Below are 24,583 nucleotides of genomic sequence, written 5' to 3'. Positions count from 1 at the left end.
TTTGTGACTGAAAGACCTGCATTTTTTGCTGCTCCATATTCCTGGATTCATCATGGCTGCCAGATCATCCAGCAGTGAAGATGACTTCATTGATGAAGAGCCACCTACCCCAAAGAAGAAGGGACATTTCATTTGGAAATTCTTTAAATTCCCAGCAGACCAGAAGAAGGTGAATGCACCAAAAGTAGAGTGCAGGATCTGCAAAAAGGTCCTGTCACGGGGTAACCCCCAAAAAAAGTACTCTTTTGGAAACTTTACGATGATCCGACATGTGGAGACCAGGCACCCCCAGAATTTTGCCCGGGAAAGTGTCAGGGCTCTGGCACAGGAGGTTCCTAGAGATGGGGCCTCTACATCTACAGGAGGAGCAACTTCTTCCGGAAGAGATCAATCTCAGGGGCAGGTGGCAAACATCCAACCTGCATTCAACCATGGGGTCGTCAGATGCAGATACTGCAATCAACTCCTCACCTATGGGGAGCAAAGTGTCCTGCTCATGGTTCGGGCATTAGAGAACCATCACTGCCCTTCCCACCCCTAATTTTTTTCTTTTCTTTTTGCTCCTGTTGAGCAGTTTCTATTCCCTGTTTTTGTTCCTCTTCAGTTAAAAGAAGAAAACCAAAAGTTCTTTTCAGAACTACCTCCAATTCTCATCAAAGAGCTATAATCTTAAAAAATGAAGAGTAAGTGAAATATAGTGCATTGATAATTGAAAGGAGAATGAGTAAGAAAGAACAGAAAGGTATGAGAGGTGAAAGGAAGTGAAGTAGGAGGACTGAAAGAAGGTGAGTGTTAGAAAAGAAATTTATGACACAGTGAATAAACTGGAGGCCTCATTTCTGAAAAGTGACGCATCGCTACGTGAAAATAGCGATGCGTCACTTATCTGGACGCACTCCTTATGACATTCCACATATGTCATATTTAATATATGACTAATCAATTCGCAAGGAGTTACAGATATGTCAGTATTTCTGACATATCTCTAAACACAAAAGTAACGCATTGCAGGAGTGCGTCACAAAAGTGACGCAACTCCAGTAATGTGTCCTTTCACATGGAAAAAGCACCATGTGAAAGGTTTGCTGTGAAGCAGGCGCAAGATTTTGGCGCAACTGCATCCTAAAAGTGACGCACTGCGTCATTATTACCAAGCTTTTTGCAAGGAACACCCCCTCTGCATGCATTATACCTGACACTATTTTTTAAAAAGTGACGCATGTAGGTACATGGGTCACTTTTTAAAACTCTGCGCCATATTGTATCTGCATCAGGTATAATGTATGCAGAGGGGGCAATCCCTCGCAAAAAGCTTGGTAATAACAACGTACTGAAATCTATGAGATTTCCCTGCGTCGCTTTTAGGATGCTATTGCGTCAAAATTTTGCGCCGGCCTCGCATCACTTTTATGTTTACACATATGTCAGAAATACTGACGTATCTGTAACTCCTTGCAATATGATTCGTCATACATTAAATATGACACATCTGGAATGTCATAAGGACTGTGTACAGAAAAGTGACGCATCACACCAGCAGTGTAATAAAATGTGCCTCGTTGCACTATATTTATATTTAAATCTCAAACATTTCACTGCGTCGCTATTACAAAGCTTTTTGTGGGGGAACACCCCCTCTGCATGCATTATACCTCACGCAGATATAATGTGGCGCTTGATTTTAAAAAGTGACCCATCTACCTAGATACCTCACTTTTTAAATATAACGCAACGCAACACATTTTTTTACACTACTGGTGCAATGCGTCACTTTTCTGTGCGCACTCCTTATGACATTCCAAGTAACGCATTGCTGGAGTGCGTCACAAAAGTGACGCAACTCCAGTAATGTGTCCTTTCAAATGGGGAAAGCAGCATATGAAAGGTCTTGCCTCAGTCTAACACCTGCTGTAAAGCAGACACAAGATTTTGACGCAACAGCATCCTAAAACTGACGCAGTGAAATCTCAAAGATTTCACTGCGTCGCTATTACAAAGCTTTTTGCGAGAGAACACCCCCTCTGCATACATTATACCTGACGCTATTTTTAAAAAGTGACGCATCTAGGTACATGGGTCACTTTTTAAAACTCTGCGCCATATTGTATCTGCAACATGATTCGTCATACATTAAATATGACACATCTGGAACGTCATAAGGAGTGCGCACAGAAAAGTGACGCATAACACCAGCAGTGTAATAAAATGTACCTCGTTGCACTATATTTAAAAAGTGACGCATCTAGATAGATGCGTCACTTTTTAAATATTGCATAACAATGCGCATTTTTTTACACCGCTGGTGCGTCACAAAAATTGACGCACAGGAAGCGCAAAACTAACAGCGCAAGGCCTTCATAAATATAGTCCTGGATTTAGGGGGTCAGAGGGGGTCTACTCTTCCCCCTTATGATCCAATCAGCTTCCTGCGCGCAAGTCGCGTGTCGCGCCTGGAGCGCACTCCCGTGCGCGCACGGGAGCGCGGCTATCCCCGCGCAAAACGAAAAAAAAATTTTAATGCCCTGCAGGACCCTATTTTAGTACCTACATCAAACCTAGGGGGTCAGAGGGGGTCTACTCTTCCCCCTTATGGTCATTTGCCCCTTTTTTTTTCAAACTCCTTGTGTCTCGATTTTACCGAGACACAAGATGGCGGCCGCTCCGCACTGTTTAGAATGTTTACAGACAACTGAGATCCAATCAGCTTCCTGCGCGCAAGTCGCGTGTCGCGCCTGGAGCGCACTCCCGTGCGCGCACGGGAGCGCGGCTATAGATATATATATTTTTTTGAACCTAAATTACTCAAAATCCACTGGAGCACATATCTTGAGACATAGCAAAGGCACATCGGGCTACCAGTCCCTACAATTTTGCCAAGTTTGGTGGAAATCCATTCAGCCGTTCGGGCTAAAAGTGAAATCGACCGCCCTATGGAAATTAACATGGGGAAAACGCGTTTTGGGACCCCCCTTTTATCTCGGCCCCCGCTTGACGAATCCCCCCCAAACTTTCAGGGAAGGACCGGACCGCCATGAGACCATTTTCCTGAAAATTTCAGGCAGATTCGTCAACCGGCGCCAAAGTTATTCAAAATAGAATGTTGAGATTTAACATTGAAAATTATCCTAACTATAACTACCTACTGGCGACCGCCAGTAGGTAATATGTATATATATATATATATATATATATATATATATATATATATATATATATATATATATATATATATATATATATATATCTCCACATCAAACTGCTCCTATAAGAAGACAAGGACCCATGAAAGGTGGTGCACGCCCCGGGGGAGCAGCCGGTAATCCAAATTTTCAAAAGTTCAACGGACTGCGAAGTTAAGTCACTCTCAGGACACAATCCACGTACGTTTTGCATAGAAGTTTATTTCGCTCTAACGCAGCACATAAACATAAAAATAGGACTTCACATCCTGGAAACTTCCCATAAAATTGGCAGCTATTGCAAAACATGCAGAAGAATATTACGTAAATACAGATAATTACCACGAAGTTACGAGTGCTACATAATCAGGCTGCGTCTGCGAGTAAGTGCAAGAACGATCAATGCATTTAACAGTTGCATTTGCCAAGTGTTTTATTATTGCTAGTATATATATATATATATATATATATATATATATATATATATATATATATATATATATATATATATATATTTGTTGCAGGCTGGAGAAGAAACGCAAATAAAATCTGTTTCCTGCCTGACTTGCTGTGGTGGTTTGAGTTCCGTCCTCGCCGCACGCCGGAAGTGGTGGAAATTGTTTGGTGCATATATATATATATATCCACAGAACCCTCTTCAACAAGCAAAGAAGCAGGGGCCACAGCGGGGAATCAGGTAGAAGCATTTATTTGAGTTTTGCTGGCATAATGCATTTCGGCAGACCTTCTGCCTTCCTCAGACGCCATTCACTTTACTGGTGATTCATTCACCCATTTAAATAACAGCCTGCCACAGTTGCATTGGCTGCGAGTCGTCACACCCCCACCTGAAGTTGCTGCTCACCACCTGTGATTCGTAGGAACCACAAGTCCCACAATCCATTATTCGGGTAAGTGCTGCGCAGGGAGTGTCCCAATGGAATTGACGATGTGCAGGGAAATGTCTGGTGAAGTTAAAATCAAATGCCCAGTTGCTGTACTCGCAAACAATGCTTCCTCCAGTCCCCAGCCGTTCTTTCCTCTCCAACACGAAATTCAGCCGAGCAGGGGTCAAGAAGCCAGTGCCTTACGATCCTCCGTGCAGTCACGGACCGCGATGTGTATATATATATATATATATATATATATATATATATATATATATATATATATATATATATATATATATATATCCACATCAAACTGCTCCTATAAGAAGACAAGGACCCATGAAAGGTGGTGCACGCCCCGGGGGAGCAGCCGGTAATCCACATTTTCAAAAGTTCAACGGACTGCGAAGTTAAGTCACTCTCAGGACACAATCCACGTACGTTTTGCATAGAAGTTTATTTCGCTCTAACGCAGCACATAAACATAAAAATAGGACTTCACATCCTGGAAACTTCCCATAATATTGGCAGCTATTGCAAAACATGCAGAAGAATATTACGTAAATACAGATAATTACCACGAAGTTACGAGTGCTACATAATTGACCATAATAATACATCAACTGTAAGTACACACAGTTTGACCACTGAACGCATCATCATAGTAGCAACGAACACTCAATAATAATCAAATGCATGTATAAATAAAACACCGAGGTGAACAACCATGATGGAATGGTAATGCAATATTTGAAGGGCAAGTGTCTAAGTAAAATTCACAGAGCCTATGTGATAAAATGCTCATATCGCAGAAAGGTGAAATAATACCCTACCTGGTACCTGAATACCCGTGAATAAATAATATCATAACTATACAAATTCTCTAATGGTTCGGAGTATTTTACCTGGCACAAAACATGAATAAACGCGACTGTGTAGTTCAGGATAGAACACTGTAGACGCCTGAGTTCCATGTACAGGAAGTCAAACACCTAAGCAGGAATAACGGCCAGTGCCATATAATAATGTACCCTGGACCCAGGTCAACATGCATAATGGAAACTTGAAGGACCTGGACAGCACACTCTTGGGCCAGTGCCCATAGTAGATGCGGACAAATGCCGGTACTGTGCATGTGCTGGCGCTACCAACCAATTCAACAGATGAATGGCATGTGACCTTGTCAGTGTAAGGCAATGCCTGAGGTACCCATGTCCAACCATCCAGTAATGTATGAAGTGTAACTAGATCATAATGCCCGGCAAATAGTAAATGGATAGTGACTTATACAATTCACAAACCTTACCTTACCAAGAAACAAGATAACAATATGTAAAAAACAAGAAAATCGAACCACAGATGTGTGCTCTTGACAGTAGTGAAGTAAAATCGCCATGTGTCTCCGGAGAAAAGGTTAGGGGACCCGTGAAGGTGAACTACTGTAGTAGTGTGGGCCCCTTCCTTTCCTCCTGTAGTGAAAAGTGAAAATGAAGACAATTAATAGAACAGTTAAAACCATCAATAGAAAACACTCACATTGTACATGAAACACATATACATAATAACTGTATGCATAATATAAAACCCTAAGAGACAAGGGAAGACAACAGAGGGCGGAAAACTAGTTAGGTCATATATAAATGTATTTGTAACTCTTCATGATACCGGATAAAAGGAACAATCAGCTGGTTCGTGTGATGTTAAACCTTTTGAGATGCCTGCGTTCCACCCTTTGAGAAAGGCCATAGTGGACGAAATGCATCAGGAAAGGGAACGCGTGACTTCACAATAAATTGCTAATTTCCACTGTAATGTGTGCGGCTCAACTCCTTTCCATGCGAGAGAGGTCTTGTGGGATAATACACGGCATGGTCCTGCCATGAGCGACGCACCTCCAGGGAAAGAGCACCACAACTGCCCGACTTGGACCTCCTTTTTGATGATGAAAACCTTTCCATGGCAGCGGCAGCCACCAGGGACTGGACCTTGGTTTGGACCCCAGCAGACCCCAAACTTGGCCTGTAGGGGAATACAGCGGAACTCAGCGAGTGCCAAAACTGACAAAAGCATCGCCCACCAGAGGGAAGAAACTACGGATTCTAAAATTGACCACAAATACCAGCATGCTTAGGAAACTGAGCTTATTGCAGCGCCCACCAGGGAGCAGATACCGGATAAAAGCAACAATCAGCTGGTTCGTGTGATGTTAAACTTTTTGAGATGCCTGCGTTCCACCCTTTGAGAAAGGCCATAGTGGACGAAATGCATCAGGAAAGAGAACGCGTGACTTCACAATAAATTGCTAATTTTCCACTGTAATGTGTGCGGCTCAACTCCTTTTCGTGCGAGAGAGGTCTTGTGGGATATATATACATACATATTCATATTTGCATATATACTAGCAATAATAACACACTTGGCAAATGCAACTGTTAAATGGATAGATAATAATAAAAAAATACACAAGCAAATTATGCTGGACGTCCTGCCAGAAATCAGAAAGATATATATACTAAATTCATCGAATGATTAACTTGGATGTGCACACAGACTCTCCCACATCACAAAGTCAATACTTAAAGAAAACACCTCAGATGATTATCGCCACTGGAAACTGAAGGTGCACACAGACAGTCACGCATCACAATGACTGTTCTAGCCACTGGAAACTGAACACGCACACAAACAGCCGCACATCACAATGGCAACAATCAAAAATCAAACCCTTCACCTGGTGAAAACTTAATTCTGGCCCACTCCAGACTGGGGGATACACAGCTGGGGTCAAGAGACTCAGCAACCAGATGCCTGCACGGACGAAGCGTCCACCGTTCAGGCTCAAACAATCCTGGTCTCCAAGTCAACAAGCCTCAGACTTATAGTCTCAAAACACACTAGAAGGTTCTGAGAGGCTTTCCTTTGAGCCAAGGAAACTTACTGGAGTGGGCCTGTGTCCATGCAAGCATTCCAAGGCAAAGGAGTTCTCACGTTCCCACTGTGTTTTCATGTGTCCCAGCCTTTATATTAACGAAGCTTACGAAAGTCTCTGGCAGTACATTCAACAATAACAAAGCAACCTTGAATGTGAATAACCTGAACAACTTGAGTAATCTGGAGGACTGCCTGTGCACGCAAAAAACTCAAGCAAGGCAGCGTCTGAATTCAAGATGACATAAGGGCATGTCAAAGCCAATAGTAAGATCTTCATAATACTCACCAATGTACAACACAATGCATATTTGTGCACCATTGCCTATAGCATTACATACTTCATCTCTCAATGTACAACACAATGCATATTTGAACACCACTGCCTATAGCATCACATACTTCATCTTTCTCTCTTGCTTTCAAATGCATATCCCACATGTTCTGTTCCTGGCAAGGCTGTTCTACTCTGTGACAGGTCTCCCTTTAAAACTGCAAAGCGATTACACAAAAGAAATCTTCAGGGAAAAAGGCATATGCAGGATGTAAAGTCAGGCTAGGGTAAAGTAAAACACCAAAAGTTAATTAAAAGTATGGTAGTATGTCAGGAGTCCCCAGGTTGCGCCTGCATTATCGAACTGTGGGGATTGCATGAGGAGGAAGCACAGTACAGTTGGTAAGGGAGTAAAGACTACAACTCCCAGACTCCCCGGTGAGGGGAAGTATTTGAACATCGTCGACACGCATCCGGTTGCGTGTAATTCATTGGTTTTCCGGATTTCGCCCTGGAGGTGGTTGGGAGACGCTGCACGCCGCGGCTGCTCGGCTGGTTGGAGTAGGGCGCCGCCGGAGTTCTTCGGCATCCTATGATCCAGGTAGGATCTGTATTGTCAGTCATAACTCGTCAGCGAGCGGTTTGCCTTTGCCAGCTCCGCTCGGAGTTTCCAGTATCGGAAGAGCGGAGCGCGGTGTGTTCTGCCACGCGTTCCCGTTCTCACAGTTCGGTAGTGAGTTTAACTTCTGAAAGGACCTTGGGGAATCACTGCTTATTGGTTTTGTTTCGTAAAGACTTCATTTGTGACACAGTTCGCGGGGCGCGGTGGTGGTCGAAACTACGCGCTACCGTGTACTGCTATTTACTTTCAGACAGCATTTCGAATCATAAAACATTGCACTTGTGGACCTATTATTGAAGACTGTGTACTTATACCTTGTTGGAAGGGTTACGAACTACATTCTTTCCTTATGCTACAAGGAGCGGAGTGTAGTGGTTCTTGCTTCCCACGCACTACCGTTTCTGATAATAAGGGAGCCTTGAGTTTCTACCATCCTTGTGGATATATATTCATTTGCTAATACAGCAGGGTGCTGTGCCTTAACAGACTCCAGTTTCAGTATCTCTCGCCTGTTGTCATGATATGCAAAATACAGGGGTTAGCCAATTGTGATATATGTGTTCTGGAGAGTGTGTTTTGTTGCTGACCTGTATTGGTGTCTCAATAGGCGGCTTGAGGTGACAGGAGGCGATATAGGAGACGTATTGCCAGAATCGTTTTTCATTCATTACCACAAGGTATACACCTGTTCTTTAGCGAGACCATATGAGAGTAGCTTGTTAACTCAACTGTCTTTCTAAGTATATGTTTTTGTCGTTACAGGATTTCCCTTCCCCGCTGGCCCTTCCCTTTCCCTTCTCTGTTCCTTTATCCCTCACCTAATGGCTCAAGTCCTCTTTGTATTTGTACAAGAGGACTTCTGACGTTTGGAAGTGGATCCTTATAAGCATCAATCGGATTCCGTGGAGCAGAACTGGACATAGTAAGGTCATCATACCGTTTCAAGCCATAGGAGGGCCTCTAGCACTACAACCACTTGTATATGTTCTTTCTCCTGGAGGGGGCAGGTTTTTGACAGCTAGACTGGCACGATTGGCTGCAAAATTGCAATCTTGTCAATATAGAATTGAATATGTGCCAGGAAGATTGAATGTTTATGCATATATTTTGTCACAGATACCTTTAACTGGGAAGTCTGTTAAAAATGAATGTAAATGATTGTAAAGTGGCACTTATGGTAGAGGACATCAAGGCCTGGGATCACTCAAGTGTAGATCTGGGTGTAATTTCTAAGGGAGTCTGGGAAAGTCAACTAAGGAAGGATGTTAAAATAAATTTGGTGTCTGACAACATGAGTAAAGGCTGGCCAGAAGAGCAGAAATTGAGTAGAGAAACTACTGTATTTTTTAAAGTGAGAAATGAGGTAATATGTGAAGGGTTTTGTTATTTTTGGGGTGATAAGGTAGTGACATCTTTTAGTTTAAGGAAGGAAATTTTCCATATGAGGCATGGAGGACAAATTAGGATGACAGCCAGTAAGAGGAACATTCTTGAACTTTATCTGTGGCTTGGTACTTATGGTATGATTGGGGATTTGGTGAGAAGGTGTAATGTGTGTGCCAACAGTGACAAATCAGTGAAACAGTATGTTACTGAAGCCTCTCCCATTGAATTTGCTACAGGTCATGGAGAAAGTTGGATGTGGATTTTATGGACCCGTTTTTTACATTTCCTGAGAAAGAGGTTTCTGCCATTGTCTTAGTCAATTACGTTTCAAAATAGCCGGAAGTTAAGATGACTCAGAAAATAACTATAGAGGCCATCATTGAATTTTTGGGGGATGTTTTTGCAGAGAAGTGTTACCAGATGAGTTGATCTCTGACAATGGACCACAGTTTGTAAGTAAGGTTTTTAAATACTATTCATCAAGGTGTGGTGTAAAGCATAGGAAACTGTCAACTATTATTCCCAGTCCAACAGAGTGAGAGATTTAACCGAGTTGTTGCGAATCTATTCAGTTGACCTGTAAGGTTGGATTACCTTGGTCAAAAGCCTTGCAGGGCACATTATTATCATATTGTACGATCCAAAATTTTGTTACAGGGTGCCTGCCTTTTGAACTGCTTCATGGCAGGAAACCGGAAACCAAGTTGTCTTCGGGGTGGCTGAAGGATTTTAAAGAAGATTCAGATGCAGGTATTGGTTATAAAAAAATCTAGGAATGTGTGGAAGCTTATAAAGAAAAAATAGGAATGTTATGAATAAGTATAGAGGAAACCCTTCTGTTGTTAAAATTTGTCTAGGTGACTGAGTTCGTATCAGGAAGATGTTAGTATCAGGGAGAGATACCCAAATGGACAGATCCAATTGAGGTTGTAGAAATTTATGAAAATGCTCTGAAGGTCCAAGGAGGGAAAATTTGGAATATGAGCACAGTCTCTGTAGAAATCCCTCCTCTTCTGGGTCAAATGATATGGAGCAGTTTTCCATGAGAATGGATGAAAGTAATGTCTTCATGGATGCGCCAATGTGTAATAATGTGGTGGTTTTGAGTGTATCTGAAAATGCTACAAAATGTGGAATGAATTCTATGGGTGTTGAAAATGTGTTAAGAAAAAGTTCAAGAACTAAAGGGTCTCCTGCGAAATTTTCATAATATGTCAATTATAAATAGCAAGCCCTGAGCTGGAAGTATATTTGTATGACAGGCTTTGTGATGTACTGTATTAGTTATTCTTAATAATGTTCTGCTCACATATTTTATTTAATATTTTTATATAGTTTATTAGTTTTAGGGATTCGTTATGTTTTATTATTTTCTGTTTCTGTCAAAGGGGGGAGGGTTTGTTATATCCTTCATCTTGGAACCTGGGAGGGGCAGAATGCGGGTGGAATGGTGTGGGTAGAATGACGTGGGATAGAAGGTTCAGGTGGATCCAAGAAAGGCGTTTAGACGCATAGAGGGCTCTTCTTTGCTAGCTGTGATTGTTGACTGCCCTTTTTGTGTGGAAATGAAACTGCTTTAAAACCATTGTACTGGAGTAAATCATTACTACACTTACTGTATGTTGTTGCGCCGACATAACCTGGTTGAGTTGAGCCATGTGTGTTATCAAGTTAAATCATTTGTTCATTCATTGATATGAACATCCAGGTTAATTTCAACAGGATGTGGTTTGAGTTTTATATATATTTTTTTAAAGTTTATATTTGTTAACAGAACATCTGATTTTTTTATTAAAAGCCATCATATCAATATCTGACTTCCTACTTTGTCTCAACTAACAAACATAGTTAACCATTTGAAATCGTTTGCTTCTCTTGTTTGAACTATTGGAAAATAAAATAAATGCATGACGAATGTAAACAAAATATGTTTATTTGCTTTTGATTAGAGTAATCAAACAAACAATCATTTTTTTTGGTGAAGGTCAGTGTCCTTTGATTGTACCCTGGGGTTGGTTTCTCATAGTGCTCACTAGAAAGGTCAAAGGTCACCCTTCCAGGGTGCCTCTGGTTGAAGGGTCTCTGGGAGTATCAGCAAGGTATTATTAAAGGCGGGATGTCCTTTGGGGGGTATACTTTGAGTGAAAGCAATATTTTCGTGGGGTAGTGTATGGAAAGGGGCATGAGGTGAAGTGGTTTTATGGCTGTACAAGAAGAGGGCACCATGTTTTTTTTAAAACTCTTTTTATTAAACAAGCCCAAGAGACAGTAAGGGTACCATGGTTTAAAGCTCAGGGCACGGCTGTCGTTAGTTCAGCAGGTGCCATTACATTGGGTGGCCTGGCAAAGTGAGTGGCCCACATCACCCCAATTATGGATGCCTTTTACCACCCATCCAAGAGGTAGAGGCCAATGTTCTTGTTAATTCACTGTGTAAGACCAGGCTGCCAGGCCCCTACTACCGAAATGCCTCCTTTGGATAGGATTGGGGTCCTTTTGATGACAGTGTTGTGAATGGTTCAACCATGGTGGGTTTAAAGGTTGTCTGTGGGTACACACTTCAGAAGCACACAAACAATAAATGGATGCAGAGATTACTAAAGCGGGACATGAAGGCTGGCCTTAGAATGGACTGTCTGTGTATCTGTACTTCAGCATAACTGAGCTATCTGCAGATGGATTTATTGGGGTTTCCTCTGCCTGAGAGTACTTAGGTATCATACATATGTACAGAGGTGGGACCACTGGAGAGGGAAGCAAGTGGCCAAGCTGTAATTTGAGTGGCCTCTCAAGACACACTGCTTTGCACCAAGACATGTCATGGGAGCTTTGCTATGGGCTGGCGAAGTGACCATATGTAAACCTAGAGATTGCTAGGCAGGGGTCTCATTGACAAGCATGCCTCCTGTTCATGAGGCTGAAGATGTATGCTTCCTTGGCTCCTTTTCAGCATTTCGTTAATCAGTGGCTACGGTGCTGTGTGACTGAGTTTCTTGAAAGAAACCAAGGAGCTCTCCAATATCTAGACTGTGCATCAGGCCTTCAAAAGTACTTTCGTCTGGCTGTTTGAAAACCAGAAGCACGGATTAGTCTTCAATTTGACAATTTGATGGACTTGTGGCATTAGAAAGGGGAAGCAAGCTGAGCTCAGCAGCGGAAACTGAAGGCTATCATCCTCCGACAAAGCCTCTACTTCTGGTAGCCTAGCCCTTGACAGCCAAGAGTGCAGTCAACCCCCCCTGTGTGCATTCAAGGACGTTCATGCCCTCCAGGGGCCTCGTGAGCTATGACGGGCAACTAAAGAGAACTTGATACTTTCAACTGAAGCGCTCTGTCCTATTACAACTTAATGGTTACCTCCTGACATTTAGTACACAGCAATCCTGGCTTTTCGAACATGCTAATACCCAGATGTCCGCTTCGAATCCCTGTAGTCCCTTGTTGAAAGGACGTGTTTCCATCCCAACCTGGCCAGTCCTCTTTGTGACATGCTCAGAAGAATGAGACGTCCTTGCATGCATAGTCTGATTCGATACGATGATTCACCCTCACCCATCACCCGTCAGCCAAGACGTCTGATGGTGTTGGCCAATCAGGGCCTGTAAGACAATTGATTGCCTAAGAAATCCTACGGTCTATGTTTTTGTTAGAGAACCTGGCAGTAGGCTACCACTCACTGTTCCTGTGGGAAAGAAACACGGAGGCAGGGAAGTGTTTTCGTCAGGTTTATTAAGACCACACGTCTTGTTCAGTCTTCAGTCAGTTTCATAATAACGTTTCCCATTCACAACCTCCCAAACTTCCACTTTCTAAAAATGCACACTCTCGAACCAAACAATTCTTTACATGACACGAGCCAACAGTTCCGGCGCATGAAGGCATGGCCCTGCACCAGGTAATACATCTCGGTGAAGGTGAGCGAGCCTTCAGTGACCTCGGATGGGCCAAGAACCTTGAAGCCTAACTTGGAGTAATAAGGAATGAGGAAATCTTCACACAAGATTTGGACCCGGCGGATATAGGGCAGACTGCCTAGGTACTGCAGGTAGTGCCGAATCAAGATGAATCCCTTCCCTTGGTGGCGGAAGGTGTGATGCACAGCCACCACATGGGCGTGAACCGTGGTGCCTTCCTGCTTGTGCAGCGTCATAGCATCCTGAGGAGAAGACAAACAGCAAGATACACATCAGTCATTTTATGCATGGCAGGTTAAACACCTGTACACAAATGCCAACTTTAGAATGGCAAGCCTTATCACTAAGCAATCAGGGCCTTATTCACAATGGGCCGCCGCACTCGTGGCAGAGGCCATTCTGTCATGGAGGAGTCTGTACTCATGGCGGAATCTCCGCAATGAGAATTGAGGTGGAATCTCCAAGTGAGAATTCTCACTAAGGAGATTCCGACCTGAGTGCTGAAACTCCCCCACGAAAGCAGGGCCTTTGCCACGGGTATGGGGCTTTCGCCACAAGTGTGGAGGCCGTTTGTGAATCAGACCCTCAGACTTTCAATTAAAGTGAAACTAGATCAGTTAAAAGACCAGTGCTTAATTTGAGTGGTGGTTGATAGTGGAGCCCCACCAGCACTCTTGAGAACCGGCACCTATTTCTCCTAATTTACCCAGAGCAAAACAATATAAACTTAAAAGAGGAACGAAGGAGGAAGTGACAGACGGAAAAACAGTAGCAAAGATCTAAATCAGGGATGAAAAAGAATATGAAGTAGTGAGATAAAAAGTCAGGGAATGTCTAGCTGATGATAAAAGACGCATGAGGTAGAATCAAGAAGACTATGAAATCTTAACACTCTGACACTCAATAGCACCTGCCAAGGGCTACAGAGCAAAACTTTGGGCCTGCACCTATCTTTGCAAATTAAGCACAGGTCAAAGACTTGCATGATGTGCACATCAGGTGTCTTTTGAAAACAGGCCGTTCACAAGGGGGTTAATTAAGTTTTGTAACTGAAAAGACGAAATGGGGAATCACAGCACCATCTTGGTGTGCTTACTTGTCCCCTTAGAGATTCTAGGGGGCAGATTTACAAGCCCCTTGCGCCTCTTTTACGCCACCGTTGCGTCCCTTTTGTGACGCAGTGTTGGCGCAAAAGATGCACCATGCTGTGGGGTATTTACAACATGACGCATCTGTAAGATGCGTCACATTGTACAGCCCTACGCCAGAAGTAGGCATTCCTGCGCAGGAGGGGGGGGGGGGGCATTCCGGCGCAGGAACGTCTTCCATAAGTGGCTGAGTGAAATCTACAAGATTTCACTCAGTCACTTTTGAGCCATGCTGTGTCAAAACCCTGCACCTGCTTGAAGCAGGCATAAGGATTGACGCAGCATTGTAAAGCTAGGGCACCCCAGAGCATTGCTGGAGCTGCGTCGCACTTGCAACGCAACTCCAGCAATGCGCCGCCTTTACTGCACAGATGCATCACGCATCTGCGCCGTTTTTGCCCCATGGTGCGGCGCATTTTAAATGCGGCGCATCCATGGTGGCGGAGCCGTGGCGCACAATAACTGGTGCATCCCTGCTGATATGCAGGGATGCGCCAGTTATTGTAAATCTGCCCCTAGGTATCTCTACCAATCCCGCAGAGCGTCCGCTACTGCTGCCACACCCTCATTTCAAAGTCTAAATAGAAAATGCTGCTGCCATGATGGTTGTTCCCGCAGACTACTGCCTCCACAGTACAGAGGCAGCGGAAACTGGTCAAGTATTGTCTCTGATAGAAAATGTGCATGTAGACAAAGCAAGCAAAAAAACCTCCTCCAGGTTTAGAACATATTTAAGAACTTGTAATAATAAATACATGGTGGAATTCCAGACTGAGATCTCCATCAGTCCCAAGCCACATTGCCATAACTGATAATGTATTTAAGAAATTGCACACTGTAAATTTAACTTGGGGTCCATTGTATGCCCTCACTTAGGGTTGTGTTATTTGAAGGCATGGCATATTTTTTTCCTAGGTCCATAACGCTGAGTATTGGGCTAGGCATGCATCTCTCTAACCCTCCTTTTTCACCGACCACCACATTATCTTTGAGCCTTCAGTAAGTAGGAGGTACATAAAGAACAGGGCTTTGGAAAGGTTCTTACCATGGTGAGTTTTTCCTGGTCCCAGAGCGAACCGATGATAAAAGCCACCAGCCGCCCTTCTTCAAACCAGCCTAGTGATAGCTCCGGACACAGGTTTAGAAAGTGCTGCACTTGGTCCATCTGCAGTGGGCAGGTAGCAGAGACGGAGATAAAAGCTGCAAATGAAGAGCAACCGCAGTCAGAGTAATACTGCATTGTGTGGCGCCTTTGTGGGGACCCTGGGTCCACAGGGCGGCGGTACCCTCTCCCTATTTGGCTTAAGCGAGACAGTTCCAAATGTTGGAATCCTTCAAAGCATTCGGAATTTTGACGTTATAAACGTTAAACCCAGGGACTCCATTGTTGCAGATTAACACGTGTAAGGGAACTTCCGTTATTTAGCCTGGACTTGCACATTCTGACACTAGGCAACTGTCAACTAAACTGGAAACAATATGGAGAGCGTGGCTCATCAGCACGGGTGAGGAAGGGGAGTTAATCAAAAAAATGTTATTCTCCATTTATTTACACAGGTATTAAGCTAATTGCTACACAACACACCACGAAGAAACTATCCGTTAACATGACGGCTGTGTAGTGTTGCTGCCAGTGGGGTGTACCACTGCAGCACACGCCCCCTCCCACTGTCCAGGCATGTGTCGCCCCTCTGGCGTAGAGGGGCCTTGGTATAGCCCTTACGTGAGCACGAACGTGAGTTTAGAAATAAAGAGCCCGGCAGCGCTGGGCGTGGTCAGTTAGCGACTAACCACCACTAGCAACACGTATGTCCTGTGTCCCTCATTTCAAGGCCCCAGGCCTGCCCTTGACCAGGACACCACATTGGCGACGAGCGGTGGTCTGATCCACCCCCCACCGCGTGCGCTACACCTTGCACCTGCGCGCCCTGCATTCGGCGCCCCGCTGCCCTGCAGCCCAACGAGTGACCCACTCGCGACGCCACACCCGGTGCCCGGGTTCCATCTGCCCCGACGCGCCTCTCGGACTCACCCTGTCCGCACAGCAGTGGAAGCGGCCCGTTTGCTCAGTGACGGCGGCCTGCGCGGCCCTCCAGCAGCTCCGATTTGGCTCCTGCCTGCCTCCGGAGTCCTTCGTCTGCCGCCTCCCTCGACGTGACCGGCGTGTCACGAACAGGTACTTGCTGCAGTGCGCCCTTCGGCCCCGGCGGCCCCCTGCACCTCGTGTGTGTGCCCATCGGCCCCCAGCGGCCCCTGCTCCTCGGCCTTCGCGCCACACTCTGCCGGCCTGCCGCGGCCTCCACAGCAATCCCGCGCATGCGCGGTAGACACCCGGCTGAACGCTCCCGCCGGCCCTGCATCTTCCCACGCATTTCGCGTGTCATCGGCCCTGCAGGCCCCTGCCAGATCTTCACGCTTCCACCAAATAAACGCCTGGGTACTGTCCCTAAGTGCCATCCTCGTCCCACAAGGGTGGAAGGACCACAGCTGCCCCCCTGCCTGCCTGGAAAAGCTCAGACGCCCTGCTGAATTCTCATTTCCACGCCTGTGCATCGTGGACACCACGCAGCCTCCTTCCTTGCCTGCAAAGAGTGCCCAGTTTCGGCCACCATGGCCACTGTACCTCCCCTGGAGCCATTCTCTGTCACGGGAACGCCCCCCTCGCAGGCTACGCGATGGCGCAAATGGGTCGAACGTTTGGAGAACTATTTAATCGCTGCGGATATCGCAGTGGCGCGGCGTCGTGCCATGCTGCTACACCTAGGAGGGGAGGCCATCCATGATATCTCCAAGGACATCACCGAGAGAGACCCGCCGCACACCTACGCCACCCTGCGAGACGCCATCACGAGATATTTCGAGCCTTTCACTAGCGCAGACTATGAACGGTTCCTGCTCCGTCAAGCTCGCCAGCTCCCTGAAGAGTCCGTGGATGTATTCTACGCGCGTTTGAAGAAGCTAGCCAGCACGTGCCGACTCCCGGACGCGGATGACGAGATTCGTGCCCAATTCATACAGGGGTGTTCATCTCTAAAGCTGAGAGAGAGAGTGCTGGAAACGGACGCCATGCCCATGCGCGACATCCTCGCTTTAGGACGCTCTAAAGAGCTCTCCAAGGCCCGAGCGGCCTACATGGAGCCAGGCCCGGCAGTCAAGGTCAAGACAGAACCAGTGTATGCAGTCAAGTCACAACGTCCAGACAACCGTGCGAGGCCTCAGAAGAAGGACCGACCTCATCAGTCCCAGCCCTCCCGCGACCATTCATGCATTTGGTGTGGAGGCGCCGCCCCACACAAAGGCGCCTGCCCAGCCCAAGGTAAAATCTGCAGCGCATGTGGGAAGGCCAATCACTTCGCAAGCGTCTGCCTGTCATCGCAGCGGAAGAAGCAAAGCGACCCGCCCAGAAAAGCGCGACAGGTAGCGCCACTACCAAACACGTCCAACAGCAGCGACATGGACGACGACGAGGAAGACGCTGCGTCGGTCCACGTAGTACGCATGCTCAACACCCTAGCGGCCACAGCGTCTAATGAACCAATGTGCACCGTCCATGTCCACAGCCAAGCAGTCAGAGCCCTCATCGACACCGGCGCGACAATAAACCTAATGGCAGCCAGTGTGTACCAGTGCCTGGAGGATGCCCCCACGCTTCACCCCACCAGAGTGCAAGTCTTCGCCTATGGGACTCGGCGCCCATTGCGCCTATGCGGTGTGTTCCGAACAACCGTGTCTCACAACTCCACGCAGCTGCAGACCAAGATTTATGTATCCCATGAAGGCTCAGGGTTCCTCCTCGGCTGCAAGACCGCACGTGAACTGGGTCTCATTCATTTTGCCCTCACAGTACAGGCTCAAGGCTTAGATCACCTGGTCGCAGACCACTCCTCTTTGTTTGAAGGCATTGGATGTCTACGAGGCCCTCCCGTCCGACTCCACATCGACCAGTCCGTGGCCCCGGTAGCCCTCCGGCACAGGCGGATTGCGTTCCACCTCCGACCCAAAGTGGAAGCTGAACTTAAGATGCTAGAACAAGCGGGGATCATCGAGCGAGTGACTGGACCCACCCCGTGGGTATCCCCCATTGTCGTAGCCAAAAAACCGAAGCAACCCGACGCAGTGAGGATATGTGTAGACATGCGCCTCCCCAACCTGGCCATCAAAAGAGAGCGTCATCTGACTCCAACCATCGACGACATCATCGGGGAGCTCGCAGGATCCAAATGGTTCTCCAAGATGGATCTGCGGTCAGGGTACCATCAAATCCCGCTGCACCCAGACTCGCGCCCAATCACAACTTTCTCCACACATGCCGGCCTGTGGAGGTACACGAGGCTCAACTTCGGCATCTCAAGCGCCGCCGAGGTGTTTCAGAATATCATCCACACCATCCTCCAAGGCCTCGACGGAGTTCTGAACGTGAGCGACGACATCCTGGTGCATGCCCCGACTCTGGAAGAACACCTCAGACGGCTCCAAGCAGTGTTTAACCGCTTACAAGAGAAAGGGCTGACGCTCCACAAGGCCAAATGCGAGTTCCTGCGAAAGGACATAAGTTTCTTTGGGTACAAGTTCTCCGACCAGGGAGTGGGACCTGACCCCGACAAAGTGAGAGACATCCACAATGCGCCGGCGCCCACTTCCATAACAGCAGTCCGCAGTTTCCTGGGCATGGTGACATACTGCGGGCGTTTCATAAAGGACCTGTCCGACCTGACAGGACCACTGCGCAACCTCACAAAATCAAACACCACCTGGAAATGGGGCCCGGAGCAGCAAGAGTCCTTCGAGAACACAAAAGCAGCTTTGTCAGCCGACACGACACTGGCGTATTTCAACCCACGGAACGAGTCGCAACTGTTAGTACATGCCAGCCCCACCGGTCTGGGCGCCGTCCTGTCACAACGGCAGTCGTGTGGAGAATGGGCCCCGTGGCATACGCCAGCCGTACCCTCACACCTACGGAACAGCGCTACTCTCAGATTGAGCGGGAGGCCATTGCCATTCTGTGGGGGTGCCGCCATTTCCACATCTACCTCTATGGCCACCCTTTCTCTGTCATCACCGACCACAAGCCCCTCATACCGCTCTTCCAAGGTTCGTCCTCCCGACCGCCCCCGAGGATTGAAAAATGGGTGTTGCAGCTGCAAGAGTTCCAGTTCTCCGTGGAGTATCGGCCCGGCACACGTAACCCTGCCGACTACCTGTCCAGACACGCCCGTCCCGTCACAGAGGAAGAAGCCGAAGAGGCAGCAGCCACTGAGGAATACGTTCGGCTAGTCGTCGAGAGGTCCAAGCCACGTCCCATGTCCCTCGAAGAAGTTTCCAGAGCCACCAAAGACGATGACTGCCTTCAGATCGCGATCCAAGCTGTCGAGTGCGGAGACTGGAAGGCACTCCAGAGCCCCGCGTCTTTTCGCACCCCGGACGCCCAAGCCATTCTGAAAGCCCTGTACCTGGTCCGACACGAGCTGTCGGTCTCCACAGATGGATGTCTCCTGAGAGGCCCCCGCCTGGTACTGCCCAGCAGCCTGACCCACCAAGCCGCCTTGCTGGCACACGGATCGCACCAAGGGATCGTCAAATCCAAGAGTAGGCTCCGGAGCAAGGTGTGGTTCCCCGGGCTAGACAGGGCAGTCGAAGAAGTGGTCCAGAGGTGTCCAGTGTGTCTTGCAACCAGCCTACCCAATCCTCCGGCGCCTGTGGCCACCGAAGATGGCCCTACATCCCCGTGGGTACGGGTGAGTGCAGACTTCGGCAGTCTTCCTGGGGGCAAGTACATGCTAGTTGTGGTGGACGACTTCTCCCGCTATCCGGAAGTGGAAATCATATCGTCGACAGCAGCCTCAGAGGTGATACCAAAATTTGAGAAAATAATTGCCACCCACGGCCTCATGAAGGAAGTCCGCACAGACAACGGCCCTCCATTCAATGGCAACAAATTCACAGACTACCTCCAGAGCCAAAACGTAAAACACAGACGAATCACGCCAAGATGGCCTCAAGCCAATGGAGAGGTCGAGAGACTAATGAGGACACTTAATAAAACAATACAAATTGCAATCGCCGACGGCCAGTGCCTGGAGTTAGCCATCTACCAATTCCTCCGGGAATACCGTTTGACCCCACATTGCACCACGGGAGTCTCCCCGAGCCGACTCTCATTCAACCGAGTCATGGCAGACACCATCCCACATCACCCAGCATGGGAGCTCGCCCCAAACCCGAGAAACCGGTCCATGGAGCAACGCACCAGAACCAACCAAGAGGCATCCAAGCGGAGAAGAGCGGCGGACAGCCCGATACAAGTCGGGGACAAGGTTCTAGTGAAAGACCGCCACCCCGGAGGAAAGTTCCGTCTGCCCTTTGAGCTACACCCTTGGACTGTCACCGAGATCAAAGGAACCATGATCACTGCTGTCAGGTGTGGGGAGTCTGTCACCAGAAATGTTTCATTTTTCAAGAAAGTACCGGACCCGGACTCTGACCAGGATGAGTGGCACCCAACCTCCCAGATGCCACCATCGGGACCAGCGGAGGCTGGCACCGCGACGGCTCGAGCAGAAGACACCACCCCGACTACTCAAACCACGGAGAGTACAGATGAAGAGTCCAACGTCCACGACAGCGAGAACGCAGATGGGCCACCCCCGGCTACAGGAGGATGCCGGAGCCAAACAAGATACAGCCTGCGTCCGTGCCCGAAACCTTCCCAGAGGTATCGTGACTTTGTGGCACAGTGCTGGCGTTGAGCTGACCGAGATCGCTGACCCCGCCGAGATTAAAGTAAGACTGTTCCTCTTTGTTTATCTTTGAAATGTTATGTTGGCCACTACTTGAGCAGGAGCTGGTCCAGAGACTTTGAGCGGACTTCTGTTTGCACTCCGCAGTCAAATCTCACAGCACGGTTTTGCTGACTTCATAGACTTTTGAACTTTGATGTTTCGTTTTCCTGTTCTGTTTTATTTCATCCCTAGGTAAAGGAGGAATGTAGTGTTGCTGCCAGTGGGGTGTACCACTGCAGCACACGCCCCCTCCCACTGTCCAGGCATGTGTCGCCCCTCTGGCGTAGAGGGGCCTTGGTATAGCCCTTACGTGAGCACGAACGTGAGTTTAGAAATACAGAGCCCGGCAGCGCTGGGCGTGGTCAGTTAGCGACTAACCACCACTAGCAACACGTGTGTCCTGTGTCCCTCATTTCAAGGCCCCAGGCCTGCCCTTGACCAGGACACCACAGGCTGCTCCCCTGACAGTCTGTGTAGGTGGGACAATGTTTGTAATACATGAATGCGCACTGATATATCTTATCTTGTGTGTGCTGTTATCACACTGCATATGTGTATGGTTCTGTTATGAGGAAAATAACACTTTAATGTCTTTTCTACCTGTATTGTAACTGGAGACGATGAATAAAGTATGTTTTTAAAAAATGTGTATGTCTCATGTTTTATGTTGGCTTCTCTTAGTTTCTGGGGGATATGTACAAGTGAAGTGGCGGAGTGCAGCATTAGCCTTCATGGCTTAACGCCTCACACCGCCACTTCTGATACGCAAGGCTGCACTATGTTTACGTGGATATGGTGCAGTCTTGCGTTTCTCCCTGCACTGGCAATACACTTAGCAGTGAAGCGCCAACACAGGCACCATTGCATTTAGCCACATTAAGTTGCTAAATGCTGCCTTGTAAATAAGACAATGCCCCTATTGCCACCACAGTGTAGGAAAAATTTACTTTTTGGTTCTCGATAGGGTGTGGTACATATGCCCCCCTGTCTTTTACTGGTTTGTTCATGACTTGTGCTGTGTAGTACTCGTTCTTTGCTTGGGTCGTCTATATATGTCTCCTAGCATAAGTGTGTCTTTCTGTGGCTGTCTACTTTTCTGGTCTGATTATCTGGAACTTAATAGATTTGTCTTTGATAATATGTGTATCTCTCATTAATGGTGGTCTATTGCTCGGATTTGGATCTTCCTGGTTGTTTGTACCTTTCGGGGTAGATGTACAACCTCCAAAAAGGTTCCAGGCATGTACAAATGCTATTTTGCGAGTCACTGACTTGTAAAATAGCATTTGCGACTCTCGCTATTAGAAAGGGGCGTCCCTTCCTAATAGCAAGTTGCCATGACACGTACTGTTGTTTTTCGACTGCTTCCCCTTTATGAGTATGTGCGTAAATATTTTTAAAGAGCAGGCAGTGGTCCCAGGAACCGCTGCCTGCCCGTACATTGCTCTACCGTCCCTATACCCCTTACAAATCCATACTGGGCATTGGCTAGGACGTTATTATGGTTTGCCCAGCATTCCAATCTTTCTAACATGATTCTGCCTATCAATTTGGATGTTGAATCGAGAAGGGATTTGGGTCGGTAGCATTTTGCGTTCCCTCTGTCACCTTTTTTAAAAATAGGAACAATGATGCTCTCCACCCAGGTTGCAGGGAACACTCCTCCCAATGTGCCATTAAAAACACTTAATAAAATTGGTGACCAATAATCTCTGTTCTCTATCGTAAAAACCTTTACTCAGCCCAAGGCCCTCCAACCCGAAATCCCCCCTTCCCAAGACCTATGCGACAAAATCTCAGATTATTTCGATGATAAAATCGCTTCCATCCAGAGGAATTTCCCCCCTCCACTTGCCATTCAAGTGCCCCCTTCTCCGGTTCTTCCTAACTCTCCAGTTGGTAGCCTTAAAAATTTCACCCCCGTCTCCCTGGCTCAAACCAGAGAAGCCATTCTATCGTGCAAATCTGGTTCCCCTTCCGACCCCTGCCGCCCCAAGATTCTCCATCAAATCATAGATGTGATAAACCCCTCCGTTAATGACCTAGTCAACTTGTCCCTCAGCTCCGGATCAGTCCCTCGCATATGGAAGAAAGGTGTTGTCAAACCGCTGATGAAGAAGATTAACAAATCCCCAGTGGACTTGACCAATCTGCGCCCAATCACCCTTCTCCCCGCTCTAGGAAAAATAACTGAACAACTAGTTTACAAAGAGCTCAAAACCTACCTCGAAACCCATTCCATACTTCACACCCAACAATCTGGCTTCCGCCCCAAACACTCAACGGAAACTGCTCTCATAGAACTAACTGATACAATCAAAACGCTGCAAGACCAGAGGAAAAAAGCCATTCTGATTCTCCTCGACCTCACGGCAGCGTTCAACACCATATCCCACTCTATTCTGATCAAGAGACTGGCGGATATAGGGATCTCAGACACAGCCTTATCATGGATAAGATCATTCCTCAGCGACAGGTCTCAAACGGTCGCCCTTGGCCCCTTTCTATCTAAGGAGAAAAATGTCTCTTCTGGAGTCCCCCAAGGATCCATCCTAAGTCCCCTGCTCTTTAATGTCTACCTTATTCCACTGCTCGCCCTGATTGAATCATTCGGCATCCCAGTCACATCGTATGCCGATGATACTCAGTTTATAGTACCACTTGAGGACAACTCAAACAAAGCTGAGCTCAACCTTAAAAACTGCTTAACTTCGGTCTTCCAGTGGATGGACTCTAACCATTTTCGTTGCAACTCCAACAAAACTGAGATCCTCCCCATCGGAAAGAACACCTCCTTCTGTCCAGCCCTATGGTGGCCGGATAACTCTGTTGCTCCGCCCCAGACCGTCACCACCGCTAGAAACCTCGGTGTACTTTTTGACTCCGACCTATCATTTGACCAGCATGCCAGGACCATAGCCGGCAGATGCTTCGGCACAATGAAATCCCTTAGAAAGTTCTTTGACTTTCTCCCCCTGGAGGCCAGGAAAACTGTAACAGCAGCTCTCATTATCTCGCGCGTTGACTACTGCAACGCCCTCCTGGCTGGGTCAAAAAAATCCACCCTGACCAAACTACAAAGCGTCCTCCATACTGCCGCCCGCCTGGTCCTGAAATTACCACGCAAATCCTCAATCTCTACTGCCCTAAAAACCCTGCACTGGCTACCCCTTCATAAAAGAATACTCTTTAAAATACTCACTGTGGCCTTTCGGGCCTATAACAACACTGGTCCCAAATACATCACCAGACGCTTCCCACACTACTGCCCGACTCGCTCCCTTCGATCTGCCCAAGACAATCTCATATCCTCCGCCAGATACAACTTAAAGTCCAAAGGCGGAAAAACTTTAAGTTCTCTGGCCATCAAGGCGTGGAACAGCATGCCCAAACACCTGAGACAGCAGACCTTAGAGAAGCCTTTCAGAAAGCTCCTAAAAACCTGGATTTTCAACCTCTC

The 24,583-nt window shown here is 47.1% G+C and overlaps 1 protein-coding gene across 1 annotated transcript in view; it reads right to left on the bottom strand.

Annotated features, from left to right (window-relative positions):
• Nucleotides 1-13,008: 13,008 nt before the first annotated feature.
• Nucleotides 13,009-24,583, bottom strand: part of LOC147707139 (serotonin N-acetyltransferase-like) — a 38,182-nt gene continuing 26,607 nt past the window's right edge. The window contains exons 2-3 of the mRNA XM_086925186.1: nt 15,387-15,541; nt 13,009-13,435 (exon numbers count right to left, since the gene is read on the bottom strand). Of these exons, the coding sequence (XP_086781312.1) occupies nt 13,064-13,435; nt 15,387-15,541 (527 nt within the window). The 3' untranslated portion in view covers nt 13,009-13,063. The remainder of the gene's footprint in view (nt 13,436-15,386; nt 15,542-24,583) is intronic.

Source organism: Lissotriton vulgaris, chromosome 6 (genome assembly GCF_964263255.1).
Source record: "Lissotriton vulgaris chromosome 6, aLisVul1.2, whole genome shotgun sequence".
In the NCBI taxonomy this organism is placed as follows: domain Eukaryota; kingdom Metazoa; phylum Chordata; class Amphibia; order Caudata; family Salamandridae; genus Lissotriton; species Lissotriton vulgaris.
The sequence above is the reverse complement of the archived record's forward strand: the minus strand, read 5'-3'. Positions and strand labels throughout refer to the sequence as shown.